A 19765-nucleotide genomic window follows, 5' to 3' on the forward strand; every position below is an offset into this window, starting at 1 on the left:
GAGAGACTTCTCTCTTTCTCTTCATTCTTATTCAAGTAGATCTATCTATATAGGATGTTTCTAAACCTATGTCAGAAATTTTAAGGGGTCGCAAAATGTATTGTAGCTCTCGGAGACTTTTTCACAGAACGTTGAAATTTTGCACAGCGTAATAATTAATAGTGATCTTCATTTTTTCAATACATTTTGCGATTTTTTTTCTATTTTGACCCCTAGAATACGCCCTTAAAATCTCTGACATAGGTTTAGAAACACCCTGTATAGGGTGTTCCTAAATTCGCGATAAATATTTTAATGACAAATTCTTTGTAACATTTTAAGACGAAAATTCTAATACGAAAATGTCGAGGCTATAATAGTTTTCAAATGGGAAAAGTTTAAAGATCACGAATGACAGGGTTAAAGTTTCGCGCGCTCAGAGTTGGCAAAATGGCTAATAGTAAAGATGCTTCCGTGAATCGAATGCTTTTGATAATGGTGAAATTATTGTGAAAATATTCAAGAATTTCATTAAAAATCGTGATCTTTAAACTTTTTCCATTTGAATACTATTAAAAGCCTCGACATTTTCGTTTTAAAATGTTATAAAATATTTATCATTAAAATATTTATCGCGAATTTAGAAGCACCCTGTATAAAACTGACATAATCGGATTGCGATGGATACGCAAGTATCATTATTTTTTTTTCAATGATCTACATGTGAACTACCGATTGGAACGATTTACATGAATTATCGAAGAGCTCAAAGAAGAGAGAAGACAAATCGTTAAGAAAAATCGATATGTATTTATATAAAAAAATTCGTATATTTTTTACAAATTAAAATTTTATTTCGATGACGTTTACTCACGAATATATTGTCTCTCTCTCTTCCTCTTTCTTTCTATCTTTACTCGGCAATTTTCTTAAGTAAAGCTTAAGAAACGATGCTTATTCGCCGCGGCCTGGTTTCTTAATAGTTATAGGAGAAATAACAAGGAGGAGGGATTTTCCTGATTAAAGGTGGAGGTATAGATTTCATGCTCGCGTGCCTTCACACACGTGTCTCGTGCGAATGAAATGTTTGTCGAAGTTATTTTTAGATCGACGTCATCACGCTTACTCGCTATCTACAGCTGGAACAAAGTTCTTCGTATGATCTGGAGAAGATCAGATATTGAAGGTGGTGTCGCGAGAAACGTCAAACGCCAATCGAGGTATTCAATTCACGATTCAATATCTGATAACATAAATTAATTTAGGTAATTATTCGGAAAAGAGGCAATCAATTTTAATGATCTTGAAATATGTTGTCAAGGTCATCATTCTGAACAACTTTTTCCTATACATGTTAGGTGGCATGAACTCAACTTAAGCTCTTACATGTCAATTTATTAATAAAAGCATTAGATTACGAAAGATATAATAATATAAACTGTATTACTTTGCAGAAGATTATGAAAGAGTTAGGTTTAAGCTGGAAAAAGATCGCCCACGAGTTTACGATGTGTTGTAAGATAATAGATCGAGTGCATTTACCCCGTATCGATTGACCAGTTCAATTCGGTCAAATCGCTAGCACGGTATTTTTGTTTTATTCAACGATCGATTTTTAACGATAATCCCGTTTATTTGGTTCCTTTCTTGCTTTGTTTGAAATTATCCGAGTTCGATATCTTGTGTACGATCAACTATTTACACCGATGATGGATTTATTACATCATCAACATTGACTCAGCATGCATTCTCTTTGATTACGCAATTATTTACATCGACGTATAATTCATTATAATTTATTTGAGTCACGTGACAGTCGGTATCCAAGAAACAAGCATGACTTATAGTCAAATTATTCAGGTATCTCCTTAAATGTGCAATTTAGTGTGAAAAAGGCAAATAAGGATTTATATGTAATTAAGAAAAAGAATAATATCTTAATATTAATGATAAATTTTAATTTCTTTTTATTTAACAAAGTTTACTTAGGCAGATTATTCTTTGTTTTTATAATTTCTTTTTATTTTCGACGGTTTTGCCCGAGTAATTTTGTTCTTTGTTTTGGAAACCGTTTTCACTTAAATTGTAGTTTCTAAGGATGTTGTGTAACGCGAATAGAAAGATCCTATCTTACTGAGGGGACAGAAAGTCAGGGCCTCAAAGATAATGATCTCCACAGATCATTCGCCTTTACATTGTAAATTTACATGTCGCTCGTACACGTTTGCTGCTATAGTACTGTAGACTGGTTGTTTTCGTCCACATCCTATATTATTAGCCAAAGATATTTTTCCTCTCACAGTCAGCCTACCGAGTACACAACCATCTCATTCTGAAGTCAACAAAAGCGTAACACACCGATGTAACCGAAGGGAACAAGGACCTTATTCCGCGTGTCAAGGTAACGGGCGACGATTCGTCGTGAGGTCGACCGGTGGTGGTTGCGCAGCGGATCGATATGGGACCGCGGTACCATGACCGGCGACATATAGGGCGGGCCAGAAATTCCCCAATACTTCCAACTTTCGTCGTCGAGGAATGTAATTTCGAGAAAAAGAAGGAGCCATTTTTGCGAAAGTGCACTGGAGATTAATTAATCGACTCGAGTCAATTGTTTGTTTATTGAAAGGGATTTTTTTTTAGACATTTTCTCGATCCAGATAACAATAAAAAATATTATACGTTCGATTTTTTTTTTTTTTTTACGGTTGAAGCAATAATAGGCTGGATATTTTCTTTGGCCTCCTGTCAATCTCCTAATCGTTGGGTTATGTCCGACTTTGAATATAAACTCACCTCATAGAGATACATCTGATTCATACCCCTATATTCGAAATTTATTTATTTATTTATTTGAAAAAAAAAATTCAATTGGAGTGGAATTTTCACACTTGGGACTAAAATTTCGATAGGCGCAATTACATCTACAATTTTAACTTCTGCCAAATTTATATGAAAGTGAGGACTTTCACTAAAAATTTAAACATCCTTCAACTTTTTCGAACATCCCATTTTTAACGATAAAAACATCCACGACTTGTAGAAAGTATCGAAAACAAGTTCCAAGTTTCTGTCGAGAAAAAAATTTCGGGGGAAAGTAACTTGCAGCGAGGAGCCTGACAAGACACCCTATATTTCGCGATGTAGGGCAATGTTTTTGTCCCGGTGATCCTTTCCCCTCTCTTATCTCGACCGAGCATCTCGTCTGCTCTCGTAGAGTGTGAGAGGAAAAGCGCGGAAAGGAGTCTCCGTCGAGTGACACGGGGAAAGAACGAGGAAGTTGCCTCGAACAAGGGAGCGAACTCCCTCACGCGGCTCGGACTCTGGCGGGGGTTGCCCCTCCGAGCTCGACCAGCGATCGGCCGATTAATCGAAAGTCAGACAGCCGCGGACCGGCGTCGCGTCGCATCGCGTGGCATCCATTTCGCGAGGAAGGTAGATAATCGTCGCATTTAAAGTTGTTGTTATTATTGTTATTGTTGTGTTGTTGTTGTTGTTGTTGCCACCTATCCAGGAAACGGAGTAAAGTGCGTAACGTGAACGAAACAGGCCGCATGCGAGCGCGTCTGGGTGCAATTGATAGTATTGCGATTGTTACTTGCTCCAGCGATTACATTGACAATCTACATCCGATTAAATAAATGTGGTTTTTGAAATTATTTGATGGATTCGGTTCGAATGATGCAGGATGAGAGATACCAGGTCAATAAGTCCTAACGAATGCGGTAGGAATAGTGCGATTTCCAGTCGAAAAGAGCGCGATTGCATGGATATGTGTAACAAAAGTTTGTCTCCTTATCTATTTTTCAAATTATTATTTCATTGTTATTCGAGGATCTAATTAACATGGACATGATGCGGTTGCATTCAAACGGACGCAATGCGCAAAGCTACTGCAGTTATGCGTCCAAAAGTATCAAGTGTGCAGCAAAATCTTGCCGTTTATTGCTTGACTTTTGTGTGTTTAAAAGAAGATATTTATTATTCGAGAATTTATAAAAAATATCACGTTTTGAATAATATTGACAGCTGCGTTTCGGAGCAATATTGCTTGGCAATATTGTTTCTTCGGAGCAATATTGCTTGGCAATATTGTTTCTTCGGAGCAATATTGCTTGGCAATATTGTTTCTTCTGAGCAATATTGCCAAGCAATATTGTTTCTTCCTTGTGCGATTGCTCGTGAAACTAATCGGAAATTAGTCAGAGAAAGGATCTGTTTTTGTTCGTACAACAAAAGTCATCTTACCCCTTATCAAATTAATCGATAGCAGTGATATATTTCGAGCGGTTTTATAAACGAGGAAATATATAATATATATACATATGTAACAAAGTTTTTCATCTTTAATCATGTTGGCTATCAATAAAAATAGTTGACACTGGATGGAAAATAGTTGACACTGAGTGGGTGGAAATTTAAATATACACATGTAATTTGAATATACACATGTATATGTGTGCCCAATACAAAGAGAGATTGATCGATTGCCGCGTAACCGGGTTACAATTGAAATTGTTTCTCGAAAAAATGCAATCGAATAAAATAACATAGAAGAATAGATTTCTTTGCATGATAATAAAAAAATAAATAAACGAGCAATAACTATTAATTTTGTAATTGATTATTCAAAGTTAGAAAGTAAATTCCTGTAAATTCATGTTTTATTCAACCATCGTTTAAGAGATAAATAAAGAGGCGATTTGACATCACGCAACAGCTGTAATCCATCATAAAATCTCTGCTCATGAATTTTTAATTTTATTTACATCGATTTTTATATTTATATCACTTGACGTTTCTTGATTTTTAATCACTTACTCTCGGCTCGAAGAATGGTAGTTGCGCGTCAATGTGAAAATGTGTGTTTATCTGCATTTTTTGCAAGCAACAAAACCATCTATCACGTTTCGGGAGAGTGACTGATGCTTTTTAATCGAGGACAAGGCGAGCTTCGTCTTTGACGGCACCAATCGTCAACAAGATTCCTCGAGGTTTTGTAAAGTGAAACATCCGACCCGACTTTGACAGACAGATGGATTCGCAACGACAGATAAGGATAGAGAACGAATGTTAATGAGAGCTACTAAGCTACGCAATGACCGCAATAAAAAGTGAACGCGCAAACACTTTCCATGTGCTGGAGAAGGCGAGGCGAAAGTATAACGGTACTTGAACAAGACATTCACTGGGCTTCGCGATATCATTTCGCTCTTTTGTGAATAGTGAACGTATCGATCACGTCATTCGACGTAAACAGGAATAATTCTCTCCAACAGAGTTGCACACCTTATAAGGCACTAAGAGAGAAAGAGAGAGAGAGAGAGAGAGAGAGAGAGAGAGAGAGAGAGAGAGAGAGAGAGAAGACAAACCGGCACATACAAAATAAATGAATGAATTAATCAGTTATTTTTCTTCTTTTTTTTTGCATCATTATTCATGCTCTATTTTACATTTGTTTTTCTTTTTATGCATTATTACAAATCTTATATAAAATCCTTAGGTAGTTACTACAATACTTATAAAACGAATATTCAAAAAAAATATTAAAAAAACGAATATTTTATCCTCGCTCAATTTTTTTATATGTTTTTCTCCCGGCAGCTTCGTAAGATCTCATTGTTCTTTTCACGACTGACTCGTCCCATTGATCTCGATCATTGATTAATAACTGAGCTTGAATTTGCATCACTTGCCAGCGGCGAGCAACAACTCTAGAGCTCTCCTCTTTCAATGTGGTCAATAATGCTTGGCGACACGCGTTTTTTTCTCTCTCTCTCTCTCTTTCTCTCTCTTTCTTTCTTCCTTTACCTATCTCTCGAGCGAGGGAAAATTATGACGGTCAAGTGATAAGACATCACCAAGGTTGCTGACATATAAGTCTCCTCGTTACGTCCATTCGCCGCTACCTGTTATCACTTAACCACCAACGAACAACTTCGATAGCCGGCTAAAAATATTCGTTAACGTACGATGCAGTGTAGTACAGGTGTAGAAAGGTGTTATCTCGAATTTTTCACAACAGAGTAAAGCGTATTATAGTGAAAAAATTATATGTTCAAATTAGAATTAAACTATTCATAGGATTAGACTTGGATATTGGAATTTTCCAAGTAAAAATCAAGGAAATTTTAATTAAAATAATATTATTTAATAGAGTTGGAAATACTTTTTAATTAAAAAAAAATTATTTCGGCTCGAAATCACATAAAGCTCCTCCAGATGAAACTCGTTTGAGGTATGAATTTATTCAATTTTCGTGTAATTGATATTTATTATTAATAAAGAGCTTATATTAGTCGATATCGAATAATAACTTCTCTCTTTTCAAGCCTGCTGATTTAATTTACTGAATGTCTTTGTTTCAGAATGATCTCCTGGATGCGACGCTTAAGAAGAATATAATGCTTATTAGCATATTAATCTAATTAATCTCAAAGCAATGATCGAAATCATCTAAAATAACTTCAAGTCTTCTGATGTCTCAAAGCATCGCACATTATGCGAAGGTAGCTGGTCTCCTTACTTATTATAGACGGATAACATCATCTAAAAAATATCATAGTTTCATGCTTGAACATCAAAAAGATCATCAAAGTTGATCATTAAAAAAAATCCTAAAGGAAGCTCGCGACCTCCAAGTTCGAGCTCAATTGGATAATTGAGTTGACAACATCTGCATCTGTGAAGGTCGGGAACGGTGAAAAGAGGCTGATGCGAAGGAAGACGCGTGACCTCAAAGCTGACGGCCAAAGTCTGACTGACCCCGGCTGTCTGATCGGTCACGAGGTCGCGAATCTCTCCCTAGCAGAAGCAGAGACATACACGCGCTGGGTAGACACGCGAGTAGACGACGACGTAGACGGGAACGTCGTCCACCAGTGCCGTAGTAAAGTGGCCCAGGTGGAGCCCAGGGTATATGCGCGGCGTATTAATAGCCAAGTATAGTGCGGTGGTGGGGCCGCTCGCGGGTGAAAATAGAAAAGAATGTTTTTGGGATCCAATTGGACTTGGTTGGCAGAACGATGGGGCAATATGGCCGACTTGGCCGAGCGGGTGGACGATCTGATATGCAGTTTCGACTCGGCTGGTGAGACGACCATGGATACACTATCGATGCTGATATTCGGCTGGATGCTGTTTGGCTTAGTGGTGTTGTGCGTCGGCAAGTACGTGTACAATCGCTTCGTGCTCAATGACCTCGCCACCGCCGCTGCCACCTCGTCGCCGCAGCTTCCTAAAGACAGCCATGTCCATCTCGCCGAGAGTACCGTGTTGGCGGCTACCGCTGTTGGAAAACTGGTGGATAAGCCCAAATCGACATCACCCTCATCGTCCTCGTCGTCGCTCGTGAGGGCTGGTACCGGTGGTGCAAGTGGTACCGTCAGTGCTAGTGGTACCACTAGTGGTGCTGCTGGTGGTGGTAGTGGTGGTGGTGGAGGTGGTGGTAGTGGTGGTGGTGTTGGTGCCGGCGCGGTAGCAGGTGTGAGAGCACCCTCGCCGGGAGGTTACGTGCCACCGACGCCACCGATCAGAAAACGCCTGACCAGGAAGACCTCCGGCGCCCTTGTCAGCCCGTCCCGAAGCTCCAAGGCGCTGCATCTGCCAACCGCGACTGGCGCCGACGCCGAGGCCGTGCGCTGGGTGAACGAACTTATCGTGTGGCTGCACCACGACCTCGTGATCCTCAACGAACTCTTGGCCACTTGGGTGGTCTCTCTCAACGACTTCACCGTCAACTCCACTAACGAGGTGAGAAGCGTTTCTCGCTCTTGTAGTCGTCTGATTTTTATCTCTTTAAGCTCGACTCGAGCTCTTACATCGGTGAAAAATGACCAAGATTTTTTTAATCTCATGTCCCCAAGTTTGGAAATTTTAAACTCTAGATGCGAAAAGTTCATGATTCATGATAATAATAAAAAATTTTGCTATATATAAATATATTCTTGTATACAGGGTGATTCTGATAGTTTAAAAACTAAGCTCCGGGCAAAATTTTGCAAGAGGAAAAATCGTAGAATTCATTCAAGAATTTGATATTTTAAAGACAAACGTTTGTTCAGAATCACCCTGTATAATTACTTTGTGAAATATGCTTTCGTATAAAACAAGTGTTGAAATCCGCTAAAAAACACGTCCGACTCGTCGCGCTCGATAAGGCGAGATACAAACTCTTCTCTTAGCGTGGGTGACTCCAGCAAAATGATAGGAGAGAAGGGATTTGTTCGTGTGTATGTGTGTCTATGTGTGATTGCGAGGTCGAGTAGGTCGAGTGCTTGAGTCGAGAGTATGATTCTCTTTTTAGACGAATGTTTCGCTGGATTACAACGAAACAAAGAGCTCGTACAAATTCTCGTAATTATCAGTTCACTGTCTCTTTAGCGGAGATTAGTCACATTGAAGAAGTCTGTGTTTGATAACAGAACACTCGACTCCACCAAGACATTGTTTGCGCTCAAGACATATCTTGCGTGCTTGGAATTACGGGCACTTTTCCAAATTTTGCTACTATCCTATGATTCATCCGACAAGAAATTGCAATATTGTTGAATCGGAGATTGGGTTTACAAAATTTCATTACTTTATTCGTGCCAAATCGCTTTGCTACTTGTTTACTTCAAATAATTATTATTAAAATCAATAGTCTTTGTCCTACAACTTAATTCTTTTTTTGTACTCATCAATATTTATGTTGATAAATGAATTAATTAGTCAAGTAAACTAATTAATTAGAGGCAATTGAAGGATCGTTCAATAACAACATATTACGAGATAATATATTTTATATACGATTGATAATATTTTGCCTCGTTTCACCATAAATTACGGCGAAATATTATATTCTGCTTTAGAATCTCGATTGCGTAATTTTTTCTCGCAGAAAGATGATACCGAATGGCCATTTACATGGGTCAAGGTACGTTACATCAAAGGCCAATAGTGTATAAAAAGATGTTACGGTTCGGCGCTGTCCTTGCCACGTGTAACCGATGGCGTCATTTCGCTGGAATAACTGTTCAAAATTTCTTTAGTTGCGTCAGTTCTAGGCTTGGCTTAATTACCGGCTCGTATCCATTATCTTTATACGCGTACCAAATTTTATTCGTCTTTATTAAATTCTTTTTATTATTAAAATTATTTTTAACAATTAATAACGATACTTGGATGACTATTATGACATATCATGATGGATTTCGATAAAAGAATTGATTTCGCTTATTATTATTATATAAAGAGAGATAACTTTAATAAAAACAATATTTATTTAATTAAAGTGGTATAAAATTAATTAATTCTCCTTCGGCTGAAAATATGTTTAATTAATAATGATCCAAAATATTTTTTCGAACATTGCAGCAATATTATTAATATTGTTGTAACATTGCAGCAACATTGCAATATTGCCGCAATATTGCTGCAATGTTCTGTGCTGTATTAGAATATATCTGGTATTTTGTTACGTATACACAGGTTGTTCATAGTTTGCATATAAAATAGAAACATAAATAAGTTTAATTTCGAATGCAAACAAGCGTGGTGTCATGCAATTGCGTGCCGCACAGGCCAAGTAATTAGCACGCGTGTGAAAAAGCGTGGAGCAGGTGCAATGTTACATGATATTCCGCGAGTGTAATATTCATTAGACGTTGTATGCGTGTTGCAGCACGGGGTCGGTGTCGAATTTGTCCGTGTCCTTCCCGAGACACATCCCCCAACCTTGTCGAATATCTTCTGCGAATGCGATTCGAAGAACGACGTGGTACGTAAATATCCCGTTTCTGTTTTCGCTCTAAAACCTCACTTGGAATCTTGTCGAGGAAAACATTTCTTTTTATTTGCATTAATCTAGCGAAAATTGAAAGAATTCCAAAGTTGAAAGAATTTCAAAATTGAAAGAATTCCAAAATTGAAAGAATTTCAAAGTTGAAAGAATTTCAAAATTAAAAGAATTCCAAAGTTGAAAGAATTCCAAAATTAAAAGAATTCCAAAGTTGAGAGAATTTCAAAGTTGAAAAAATTCCAAAATTGAAAGAATTTCAAAGTTGAAAGAATTCCAAAATTGAAAGAATTTCAAAGTTGAAAGAATTCCAAAGTTGAGAGAATTCCAATGTTGAATGAATTGACATAGTTAATTCATTACAATTAATTAGTAAGAAAATAAAGAGAATTTCCAAATTAAAATATGATAGATTATTAAATAATTAATTGATAAAATTTAATAAATCGGAAATTAGAGATACGGATTAATCATCGCGAGGAGAAATCATCATCTTTCTTCATTTTCAGACTATCACGTGCGATTGCGAGGCTACTCCGGCCTTGCAACTGAAGGCGTTTCGACAACGAGGCGATAAGATGGATGTTAATCACTATCGGGTGAACATCAATCGCTTTCGCGCTCGTCTCAATATCGTCTGCATCACCGAGAAGCTATTAGTCGATCTGAAGTGCGACGGTTGGCCGGAGGTACGTGTTATCGACGGATTTCCTGTGATGCAATACGCGGAAACGTGCAATCATGGCTGTTTGTCACTCGTTTTGAATTCACAACAATACGCCGAGTTTTACATAATCTTCGGCCTGTCGTGCCAATATCGATGCACAAGAAGAGAATGCTAGATCTCTTCGCGTAAATTTGTCGAACCTTTTTCTAAACGAGAAATAATTGAAATAAAAGGCACGGAGGAAGAAATTGCGGCGCGGTTTGATGAAGTAATATCATCTATTATCCCGTATCAGGTAAAGATTTCTCTGGCAGCGGTTGGCACAATAAAGAAAGACTTGGACGAGAGCCAATTGCAAGAAGTGGTGACGGAAATTGTGGTGGGTGCCTTGCGAGGCATCAACGTTCATTTCAATCTCTCTCAATATCCCACCTGTCCCCGATTATGGAGAGAACCACCTCCTCAGCCGGGATTCTCGTATCCCACGCTTTACGACAACATGGTAAGCATCGAAACGATTCATGATTATCAATGAAACACTAGATGCATTAATGCATTTATTTATTTGCATAAATGTAATTTTTTTCTTTAGCTCGCTCTCTCTCTTTTTCTCTCTTCTTGAATGTATTTACTTTTTCTTCAATAAGATCTATACTTTCTTTTGATTTTCTCTCTCGTTTTCTTTCTCTTTTTTTAATATTTTGAATATAGTTTACTTTTATCGAAAGAGAGAATAAGGCTTTTATATCGAAAGCTCTGCTTATACAGAGTGTAACTTGAAAAGCTCCCACTAAGCAAATAGTGTTACTCCTGATTAAAAATCGAGTCGAAAAATTCTGAACCATTTTTTTCTATAACGCTTAATAAAGCAGTAATTATTGAGTAAAGTCGCGCCAATCAGTACCGATCTTGTACGCTCACGCACACTACCAGGCGTGGCTCATTGACGTGCGCCCGTCTAAAGATCGGTGCTGATTGGTGCGAATTTACTCAATAATTACTGCTTTATTAAGCATTATAGAAAAAAAATGGTTTAGGACTTTTCGATTCGATTTTTAATCAAGAATAATACTGTTTGCTTAATAGGAACTTTAAAAAAAAAAATGTTACACCCTGTATATTATCATGCCATTATTATCGCACGCTCGCTCGCTTCGCTCGCAGAACATCTCGAACTCGATGACATATCAACCCCCGCAACAACGTCTTCAGGGACGTATCACTCCCTCGCCGGCTATGCAATATGTGCCCGGCGAAAGGCGACTACTCGTGAAGGTTGTGAGGGCAACGGACCTTGGTGGCCAACAAGGAGCCATGGATCCTTATTGCGTAGTAGAATTAGATGAACCACCCCAAAAGAATCAAACCTCTGTAAAGAAGGACACTAAGAATCCCCTATGGGACGAGGCCTTCTTATTGTGAGTAATAATTTATACAGTTGCGATTTTACATTACTTCATTTTATATATCTGCAGTTTATCATTTTATTGTATTTTTCGTGTGTTCTCTTTGATTTGTGAGAAAGATGTCGAGATGTTGCGCAAGGAACTAATTCCGATATGAATTTGCAGCGATATAAGTCACAACACGACCGAAGTGTTGTTAGAGGTGTTCGATCACGTCAATAGAAGCCAAAGATTTTTGGGACTCGGAATCGTGGGTATCGAGGAGCTCCTCGCAAATCCGAGCCAGCGCCAAATCATACCTCTTCAGGCACGACCGTACGAGGAGGATGACATTACAGGCACCCTCACCGTTGAGGTAATCGTTCTCCTCAATCGGTGTTTCAATTAATTTTAAATAAAACGTTGAATGCAAAATATTTCTCTGAAAAACTGTTGAATAGCTTTTTTCAACACGTTCGCATCCTTCAAATATGCATCATTTTAGATTACACAGGTCTACAAGGTTTTGTTGTTGGGCAGCTGGAGGTCATTTCCGAAGTAATTTTCTGCGTAGAATCCGAATCCGAGGTCAGAATTGGCCCATCACGTCAAGATTTTGAGATATTTGAGGTTATATACTCGAAAAATGGCTTTTTGGGCTACTTTTGAGGTTATGTACATGACGCACAAAATTTTTTAGCTCTTTTCTTCTAATTGCGTCATTTAGTACTACTCTTTCCCTTCAAAATGAGCTGTCGAATGGTCATCTACGATTTTTCCTTGCAAAGTTACGGCCATTTTAAGATGACATGATGAATTCCAAACCCTGCGCCGTTATAGCCCAACAACCTCATGAGCATCAGCGACCCCAAAAACCCATATATACAGTTTTCAGTCCAGGTTTTCGGGTTTATAGTTCAAAGTTTACAGGTTTAATGTGAATGCCCCCAATGACTGCCCAACAACAATCATGACCCCATTTTTTGTAGACCTGTGTTATCAAATATATCTTTAAAGAGAAATACTTTCATGGTAATTTGTCATTCAGTGCTGATCTCTATTTTGCTTCACAGTTTCTATTTATCGAGGGTGCAGAGGTACCACAAATCGGGACCAAGCCCTACAAGGTCAAGGAAACTATAAAGCCAGTCTCGCCTACAGCTCGTTCCTACAGCCAGACGAACGTCATCGGCACCAATAGTCTAAACTATAGCAATGGTAACAGTACACTTATCTTGTACGACTCTGCCGCGCAGTCGGAAGGGGGTAATTACAGATCAGTTATCACAGGCGTTGATGTGTGTGAATACCCAGAGATTTTCTTGCACTAGTATGTACAGTAACTTTTGAACCCATTTTACCCGTTTGAAGATAGACTCATGTATAGATTCATAGCCAGAGCTGGTTTGAATTCTTAGCATAAAAACGGATTTGATTAAATTATATGTGCGTGTTTATCGCACATCGGAACCGACGTAGTTGGCATGAGGATGATTAGATTCTCGTCCTTTACGTAGAATGCTACCCGAATCAAGTGCAAATATGTGAAAAGTAATTTATTCTTAGCAGAGCTAACTGTCTCTCTAAATATACAGAGTATTCAAAATTCTATCTTTCCTCTCATTAATTTTCTATTATCGTTTACAACCTCACAATCGATAAAAATGGTTAAAAAATTTACAAATAGGGAATAGTAAAATCTGGAACACTCTGTATAAGACGAATGTATCGGTAGATAGATGTGAAAGTTTTAGTATTTGATGTAGTCGACGCTTTCGTAGGGATAGACAGAGTCGTAGATCTTATTGAACGAGTATAATAATGTTCGTGCACAAATTTATTACAAAAATATCTTTGCAGACTATCTGACAAACGGCAACGTCGTGGATGCACCATACAAAAGCGGGCAGACAAACGGTAACAAGGGAACCTTAATTGTACACAGCCAGAGGGTAAGTTTCTTAAGCGATTATTACGCATATTTTTTATTGCATGAATATAACGCTCGTCTGATGTGGAGTTTAACTAAAAAAGAACTCAGGGGCGGATTTATTTAAAAGAAACGAGTAAAAGAGAAAAGTCCCCATATGTCCCATCCCCTAAGAAACCTCGTAGAATAACTTGAAGAAAGCTTATAAATCAACATATACAAACGTTGTTTTCTCTAAAAGTTATTTGCTTCAAACGCCAAAGATTATTATTTGTCCCTGATGAAGATGTAATCTTCACGATTATAGCGATTTCCACTGAAGCATGATTTCTGTTTGGTTTCTCTTGCAGCAACTGGAGCGGCAGATTGTGAAGGTATGAAGTGTTATACACTATTTTGCATTTTTTGTGGTCAAAGTAATTTGATTTCCTTCATGCTTGAGATGCAAAAAAATTAATTCAACTCGTAGAGAATTTTTCAACATAATATAACTTAGGACACATCATATTTGGAGGCTAGCCATGGCCCATTCAGGGTTCATCCGCCGTATTGAACATATATGAAAATGTGTAGACACAGACAATAAATGTATAGACACATCTGACCTCCTCTCTCACACATACATCTCTATTTTTAGTAAGTTTGACTGATGGATTCTTCAAATTTACTTCCCAATTCAAGGATTGGCAAACAAATTTGAAGAACTCATCAGTCAAATTTATTTATTCATTCAAAATTTGCAATTTACTTTAACACTGAGCATTTTTTTTTTCCATTTCATATGAGAATATTAACAGTGGTTGAGTGCTGTGTATTTACTAATGTAACAGGTCGCTCTGACGCAGAACGGAAACTGGCAAGAGATATCCCCGGCGGTAAGTGAAAAACGGCGTAAAAAAAAAATATCATTCTCGTCCTGATGATAAATAAAAATTTTTCCAATGACAATAAAAAATGGATTTTTTTGCATTTTGTATAATTTTCGAATACAAATTCTTTGCAGCACGGAACGAAGGACGTCAGCGCTACCTCAGGACCAGAAAGCACGCCTAATTCCTCCAATTCAGAAGGTAAGAGATTTTTACCTAGCAATCAAAATTACATTAAAATGATAATTTTAATATATTGTAATTTGTGTGATATATATTTCCGATTACATAATATCGTCTTTAAAATATTTTCGAAGCGATTTGTATGTAATATCTAATGCACATGCTGCGAAATTTTGACAGAGCGAGGAAGGACACGAAGGAAACGACGCGATTTCTTTGGCACCATAAAAAAGCGACTGGGCCGATCTAAGACGAGAAGCAGATCAGTAGGTCCTGAGGGAGAGATCAATCACGAAGACGCTCATTCAAGATCCATATCTGCTGATAGAGCTCGCGATCCTGGTTCAGGTAAGACCTCCACGTTGTTTCTCTTCAGTATTCTCCACGTTGTGAATTATTATAAAAGTGTGTGACATAGTGACATAGAGTTTTTGTCGTAAGACGTTTGTTTAGCGATATCACGTGTTTGAAATTTGTAAGAAGATTACAATAAATCGTTCACGAGATTTGTCAGTTGGGGATTCTTGACTGCTATCTTATTATTTTTAGTCTTCTCGTCTCTAGTGTTGTGTATTGTACTCATTTTTGCGCACTCTGTCTTGCTCGCATATGTGTTACTCTCACGGTATTCGACTTTGTGGTAAGTGTCTTCGCAAGGTAGGCTGTAGTGCGGCGGTTTTGCTTCTCGGCTTTCAGTAGAATCGAAATCGGTGACGCAATAAAAAGCCGGTGTAGTAGCCAATTCATGTTTCGGATATTTAATCTAAAGAAATAGAGCCGAATGAAAAATTGTGTTCATTTTATTTCCTCTCTTTCGCTTTACGTTTCTTTTGCATTTCCCTTTATCTCATGTATATCCTTGATGACGAAGCGACTTTTTCTTTTTAGTGCATTTATCGGTGCCAGAGCAATCGCGACGATCGAGCTTGAGTGAAGCATCGGGTATAAGTGGAACATCCACTAGGACATACATCAGCGAAGCCTCCACGCTCGTCCTCGAAACTTTGGAAAATGGTATAAAGAAGTAAGTTGTTTTTTTTTCGCTCTTTCTCTCTCTCTCCTCTGGTGAAAAAAAATTTCATGATTTCTTAGAAAATTTTAGGAATTTTTATAATTTATTTAAATTATATTATATTTAATTTTATAGTTTATGAAAAATTCTAAAAAATATATCAGGTTTATTCAGATTTTTTAATTATTAATTTTAGAAAATTTTTAAAAATTATAGAATATCGGAATATTTAACATTTATCGAAATTCTAATAAAATTCATTTACGATAAAAATATGAAATATTTTCATTTCTTTCCTGAAAATTTTTGAAAAGTGTAGCAATTCGTATAAAAAATCTTAAAATTTCTAAGAAAGTTTTAGAATTCTTATAAAAAATTTTTAATGACAATTTTTATGAGAAATTCTGTAAATAATTTTCACCAGAGATTCCTCTCTTTTTTTTCTCTGTCAAATTCTCTCTCTCTCTCTCTCTCTCTCTCTAATAAAATATAATTTTTTATACTAGAATAAAAGCGTACGTTTCTTTTTATTTCAGGCATTACCTCGTACCTCTTTCCCTTGCGCAGAAGAGCAAATGGAGAAAAAAAGGCATAAAGCTGCATATATTTAACGATCATACGTTTATAGCCAAACACATGGCTGGGTGAGTGGTGTTTTTGTCAATATACGATATTATCAGTACGCGATGATCTCTGTTGATCAGGCAAAAAAGCAGTCCTAAAGAACCTATCGAGTTAAAACGATAACAATACATGTGTATTTAAATGAATTTGAAGAATGATAAAAATGATAAAAATACATAATGTGTCTCCTTTTCATATTTTTCAGAGGAACGGTCTGCGAAGTGTGTAAGAGAACCCTCGCGCGAAGACTCGGCAAGCAGGGTTACGAATGTAGGGACTGTCAGATGAAGTGTCACAAGCACTGTCATGTGAAAGTCGACGTAACGTGTCCTACGTCTACCATCCAGAGCATCGAGCTGTGAGTATCGCAAGAAAATCTAAAACAAATCCTCTCCAAGCGAGATATTTTCAAGCTCTGTAGCTTTCAGCTACAGAATCTTTATAGAACCCAAACCACAAAACTGTTCCAAGTGTTATTACAAAAAATTATTTGTATATATCTGTTACATCTTTTTTTTTTATCTTACATGTATATTTGTTATTGCAATTATATGTATCTATTTATCCTGATATTACGAAATATTTCTTAATATTACTTTTTTAACCTTTTCTGGCGTAAGGTCCCTACTGCCAGTACTGAGCGAATAGGATAGGTAAGACCCCCAAGAGTTTTGAAATGTGTGAATTTGTCTTATCGCGCATGAAAACCATCGCCTGTAGACTTAATCAGTGTAACTGACGTGTTGAATAATCTGTGCTTGCGGACAAGTATTGATCCTGCTTGTGCTCCTATTCTTTATCCGGGTCTTTTAGTCCTGATTTGATGTTACTCCGATGATTGAATTGAATGATACTTTTTTTTTTAAAGATGTTCTCGCCGAACGAAGCATGATATCGAATGTATACATTTACACATGTGTGTCGATTATTATTTCTACTTTCTTTTTCTCCATCTGTCTTTTTATGCAACCCAAAATTCGAGAGACCTCACGCACTGACGTTCACCATGTTTCAGGTCATTCATCAAAGTTCCACCGCTTGAACGAAGGCCATCTATGCTCCTCTGTTCGCGATGAGGTCCTCGTTACACTTCGGATAAGCGATTTATTTTGTAACATAACGATTCGCAAAATCGATAATCTTCATTTGTCAAAGCATGTCTCACGTATTAGTTCTTCCATTTTCGAAATTTTTAATTTTAAGTCACACACGCACCTCGTTAATACGGTTGTCTCACAGGAGAGACGGAAAGTTTGCATTAAAGGATATTCCCGTACATCGTTTCCCAAACTCTCTCCTGTCCTAATAATCGTGATACAACTCGCACTTCAACATTTATCACAAGTTGCACAATTAATTTTACCCGACAAAGGATCAGACTCGATTGTATCTTTTTATTGAAAGAGTCAAAGATGCGATACTACGATCAAACATTTCAGAGATAAGGAACGAATTAAAGTGAATTTCAAATTCTCGCGATTCTCGTCTGTTTTCCTCAGACGTGATACAAGATGATGCATTCGTGGTGTGTAATAATTTATCGCTGCGTAAAGAAATTAATGAGAATAACAATGTTAATAAAATAAGTAACGTTGATTACGATAACAATCTTTATGATAGTAATAATCATGAGCGTATAACGTTAGCTATATCATTGGAAAACAACTGCAAAAATGCACCAGATTGTTGCGTCCTGCTCTATTGAATTAAACTTCATTTTTCTTGTTTTCCTTATGTTTTACACATATGAGGATCATAACTGTGTACCTGTATAGTTTTGCCTTAATGTAAAAATGCGTCTAGTCATACGTTGCCGAAGAACGACGAGACTGCCTTATTTTTGTCACTATAAGCGATAGAACAAGTTTATAAGAACTTTGTCAAACGCTGATGTAAATAAATGCACAGATATTGCAGATATCATAAATTTTTTAACAAAAGCCAATCGATATTCCGCATATTTTCTCGTGTAAAAAGATGGAGGAATTAAATTCCTTTGTGAGTAAAAATGCTTAATTATATTGATATGTTACTCGCAGTGTGCTTTGTAAAATATTAAAATTTACCATCGACTTACAATTAGTGCATTTTTGCAATTTTCGATACAACTGTGAAATATGATTAAACTGAGGCGAAAAGACGGGGAAAAAATTATAGCAAATGTATATTTAAAGTTTTCGATTACTTTTTATTTGATTATATCTTATACAAGTTCTACGGATAAAGTTTCTTCTGGATATCAACGCAGGATACATTAAATCTCTAAGGTAATTTATACGATTAGATATATCTCGCTATGTGTAATGAATATTAATCATGTCCGGAGTACAAAATGCAATCAAAAAATGCACGCAAAGAATCAACATTGTCTAACTAATAAAATTAGTCATCGATATACAGGGTGTCTCAGTCTTAACGAATTCGTTAATGGTAGATTCCTGAGGTTATTTGGAGACGAAAATTCTAATGCTAAAATGTTGAGGAAGACTTCATAAAAATGTCCAAACTACTGACTACTGTCGCATGGAAAACACAATCGCGCTCACTGCAGAATCCTATTTTTTATTTTATATTCATCCCTCTATCGATATCGATATTATTGCGCTGTACGCGGGCCCCTTGATGCGCTATGTCCCTGAGCACAGGAGAACGTAACGCGCCGATTGGTGATCTTTAATCTTTCATAGCGCCGAAACTACATCTTCCTCAACATTTTGGTATTAAGATTTTCGTCTCCAAATGATCTCAGGAATCTACCATTAACGGCTGATTCGTTAAGTCTGGGACATCCTGTATAAGGATATATTCGCAGGTAGAAATAGCTTTAGAAAATGGGACTAACTTTCCGCCCAAGAAAGCTAACGATTAAAGCAATCATGAGAGTATTTCTTTTTCGTTTCGTATTTTTCTATGTGTATTCTAAACGACCAGCAGCAGCTTTAACAATTTTTCTGACCACCTTTCATGAGCACAATTAAACTGCTAGAAAGCTTCCATCGACCAGCAAACGAATACAGTGATAGCCCAAAAAAATGATATTACAAAGTATATACATGTCTTTATTAATTTAACACGCACATGTGTCGAGATCGCGATAAAGATCAAGAAACACGAGTTCAACTTTCCCGCAGGCTGTGAAACATTCTGCTAGCGAATCGAAAGCCATGAGATGCGTTTTATGCGTGGATTTTACAATTTCACAAGTGGATTTATCCTCCCGTCTTTGGAGAGATGAGAAGGAATTGTGAACTAACTTTGCGCACTTATATTATTTACTCAGCGATTTAATATCGAAAGTATATGTGTATTTGCTGTATAATATATTATTTTATTTATTA

General features: G+C 37.1%; 1 protein-coding gene across 2 annotated transcripts; it reads left to right on the top strand.

Annotated features, from left to right (window-relative positions):
• Positions 1–3298: 3298 nt before the first annotated feature.
• LOC145974126 (uncharacterized) lies at positions 3299–19765 on the top strand. Of its 2 annotated transcripts, XM_083103946.1 has the most exons (18): positions 3299–3414; positions 6348–7731; positions 9644–9739; positions 10267–10446; positions 10720–10926; positions 11589–11842; positions 11996–12185; positions 12883–13075; positions 13670–13761; positions 14090–14113; positions 14570–14614; positions 14743–14809; positions 14972–15139; positions 15680–15815; positions 16340–16447; positions 16633–16785; positions 17048–17080; positions 17443–19765. In XM_083103946.1, exons 2-17 carry the CDS (start codon positions 6967–6969, stop codon positions 17073–17075), a joined length of 2706 nt encoding a protein of 901 aa, XP_082960072.1. In that variant the 5' UTR covers positions 3299–3414; positions 6348–6966; the 3' UTR covers positions 17076–17080; positions 17443–19765. The 2 variants fall into 2 exon arrangements, with proteins under 2 accessions (XP_082960072.1, XP_082960071.1); XM_083103945.1 differs by lacking the exon at positions 17048–17080.

This window comes from Camponotus vicinus, unplaced genomic scaffold (genome assembly GCF_025532165.1).
Source record: "Camponotus vicinus isolate PSW18456_S1 unplaced genomic scaffold, iyCamVici1.0 SCAF_7, whole genome shotgun sequence".
Classification (NCBI taxonomy): domain Eukaryota; kingdom Metazoa; phylum Arthropoda; class Insecta; order Hymenoptera; family Formicidae; genus Camponotus; species Camponotus vicinus.

Bases quoted from the DNA above. Each gene is read 5' to 3' on its own strand.
- LOC145974126 (XM_083103945.1), top strand. From the start codon at position 6,967: ATGTTTTTGGGATCCAATTGGACTTGGTTGGCAGAACGATGGGGCAAT. The intron at 10,927-11,588 runs GTAAGCATCGAA...CTTCGCTCGCAG, and splicing joins CCACGCTTTACGACAACATG to AACATCTCGAACTCGATGAC. The intron at 16,448-16,632 runs GTGAGTGGTGTT...CATATTTTTCAG, and splicing joins ATAGCCAAACACATGGCTGG to AGGAACGGTCTGCGAAGTGT.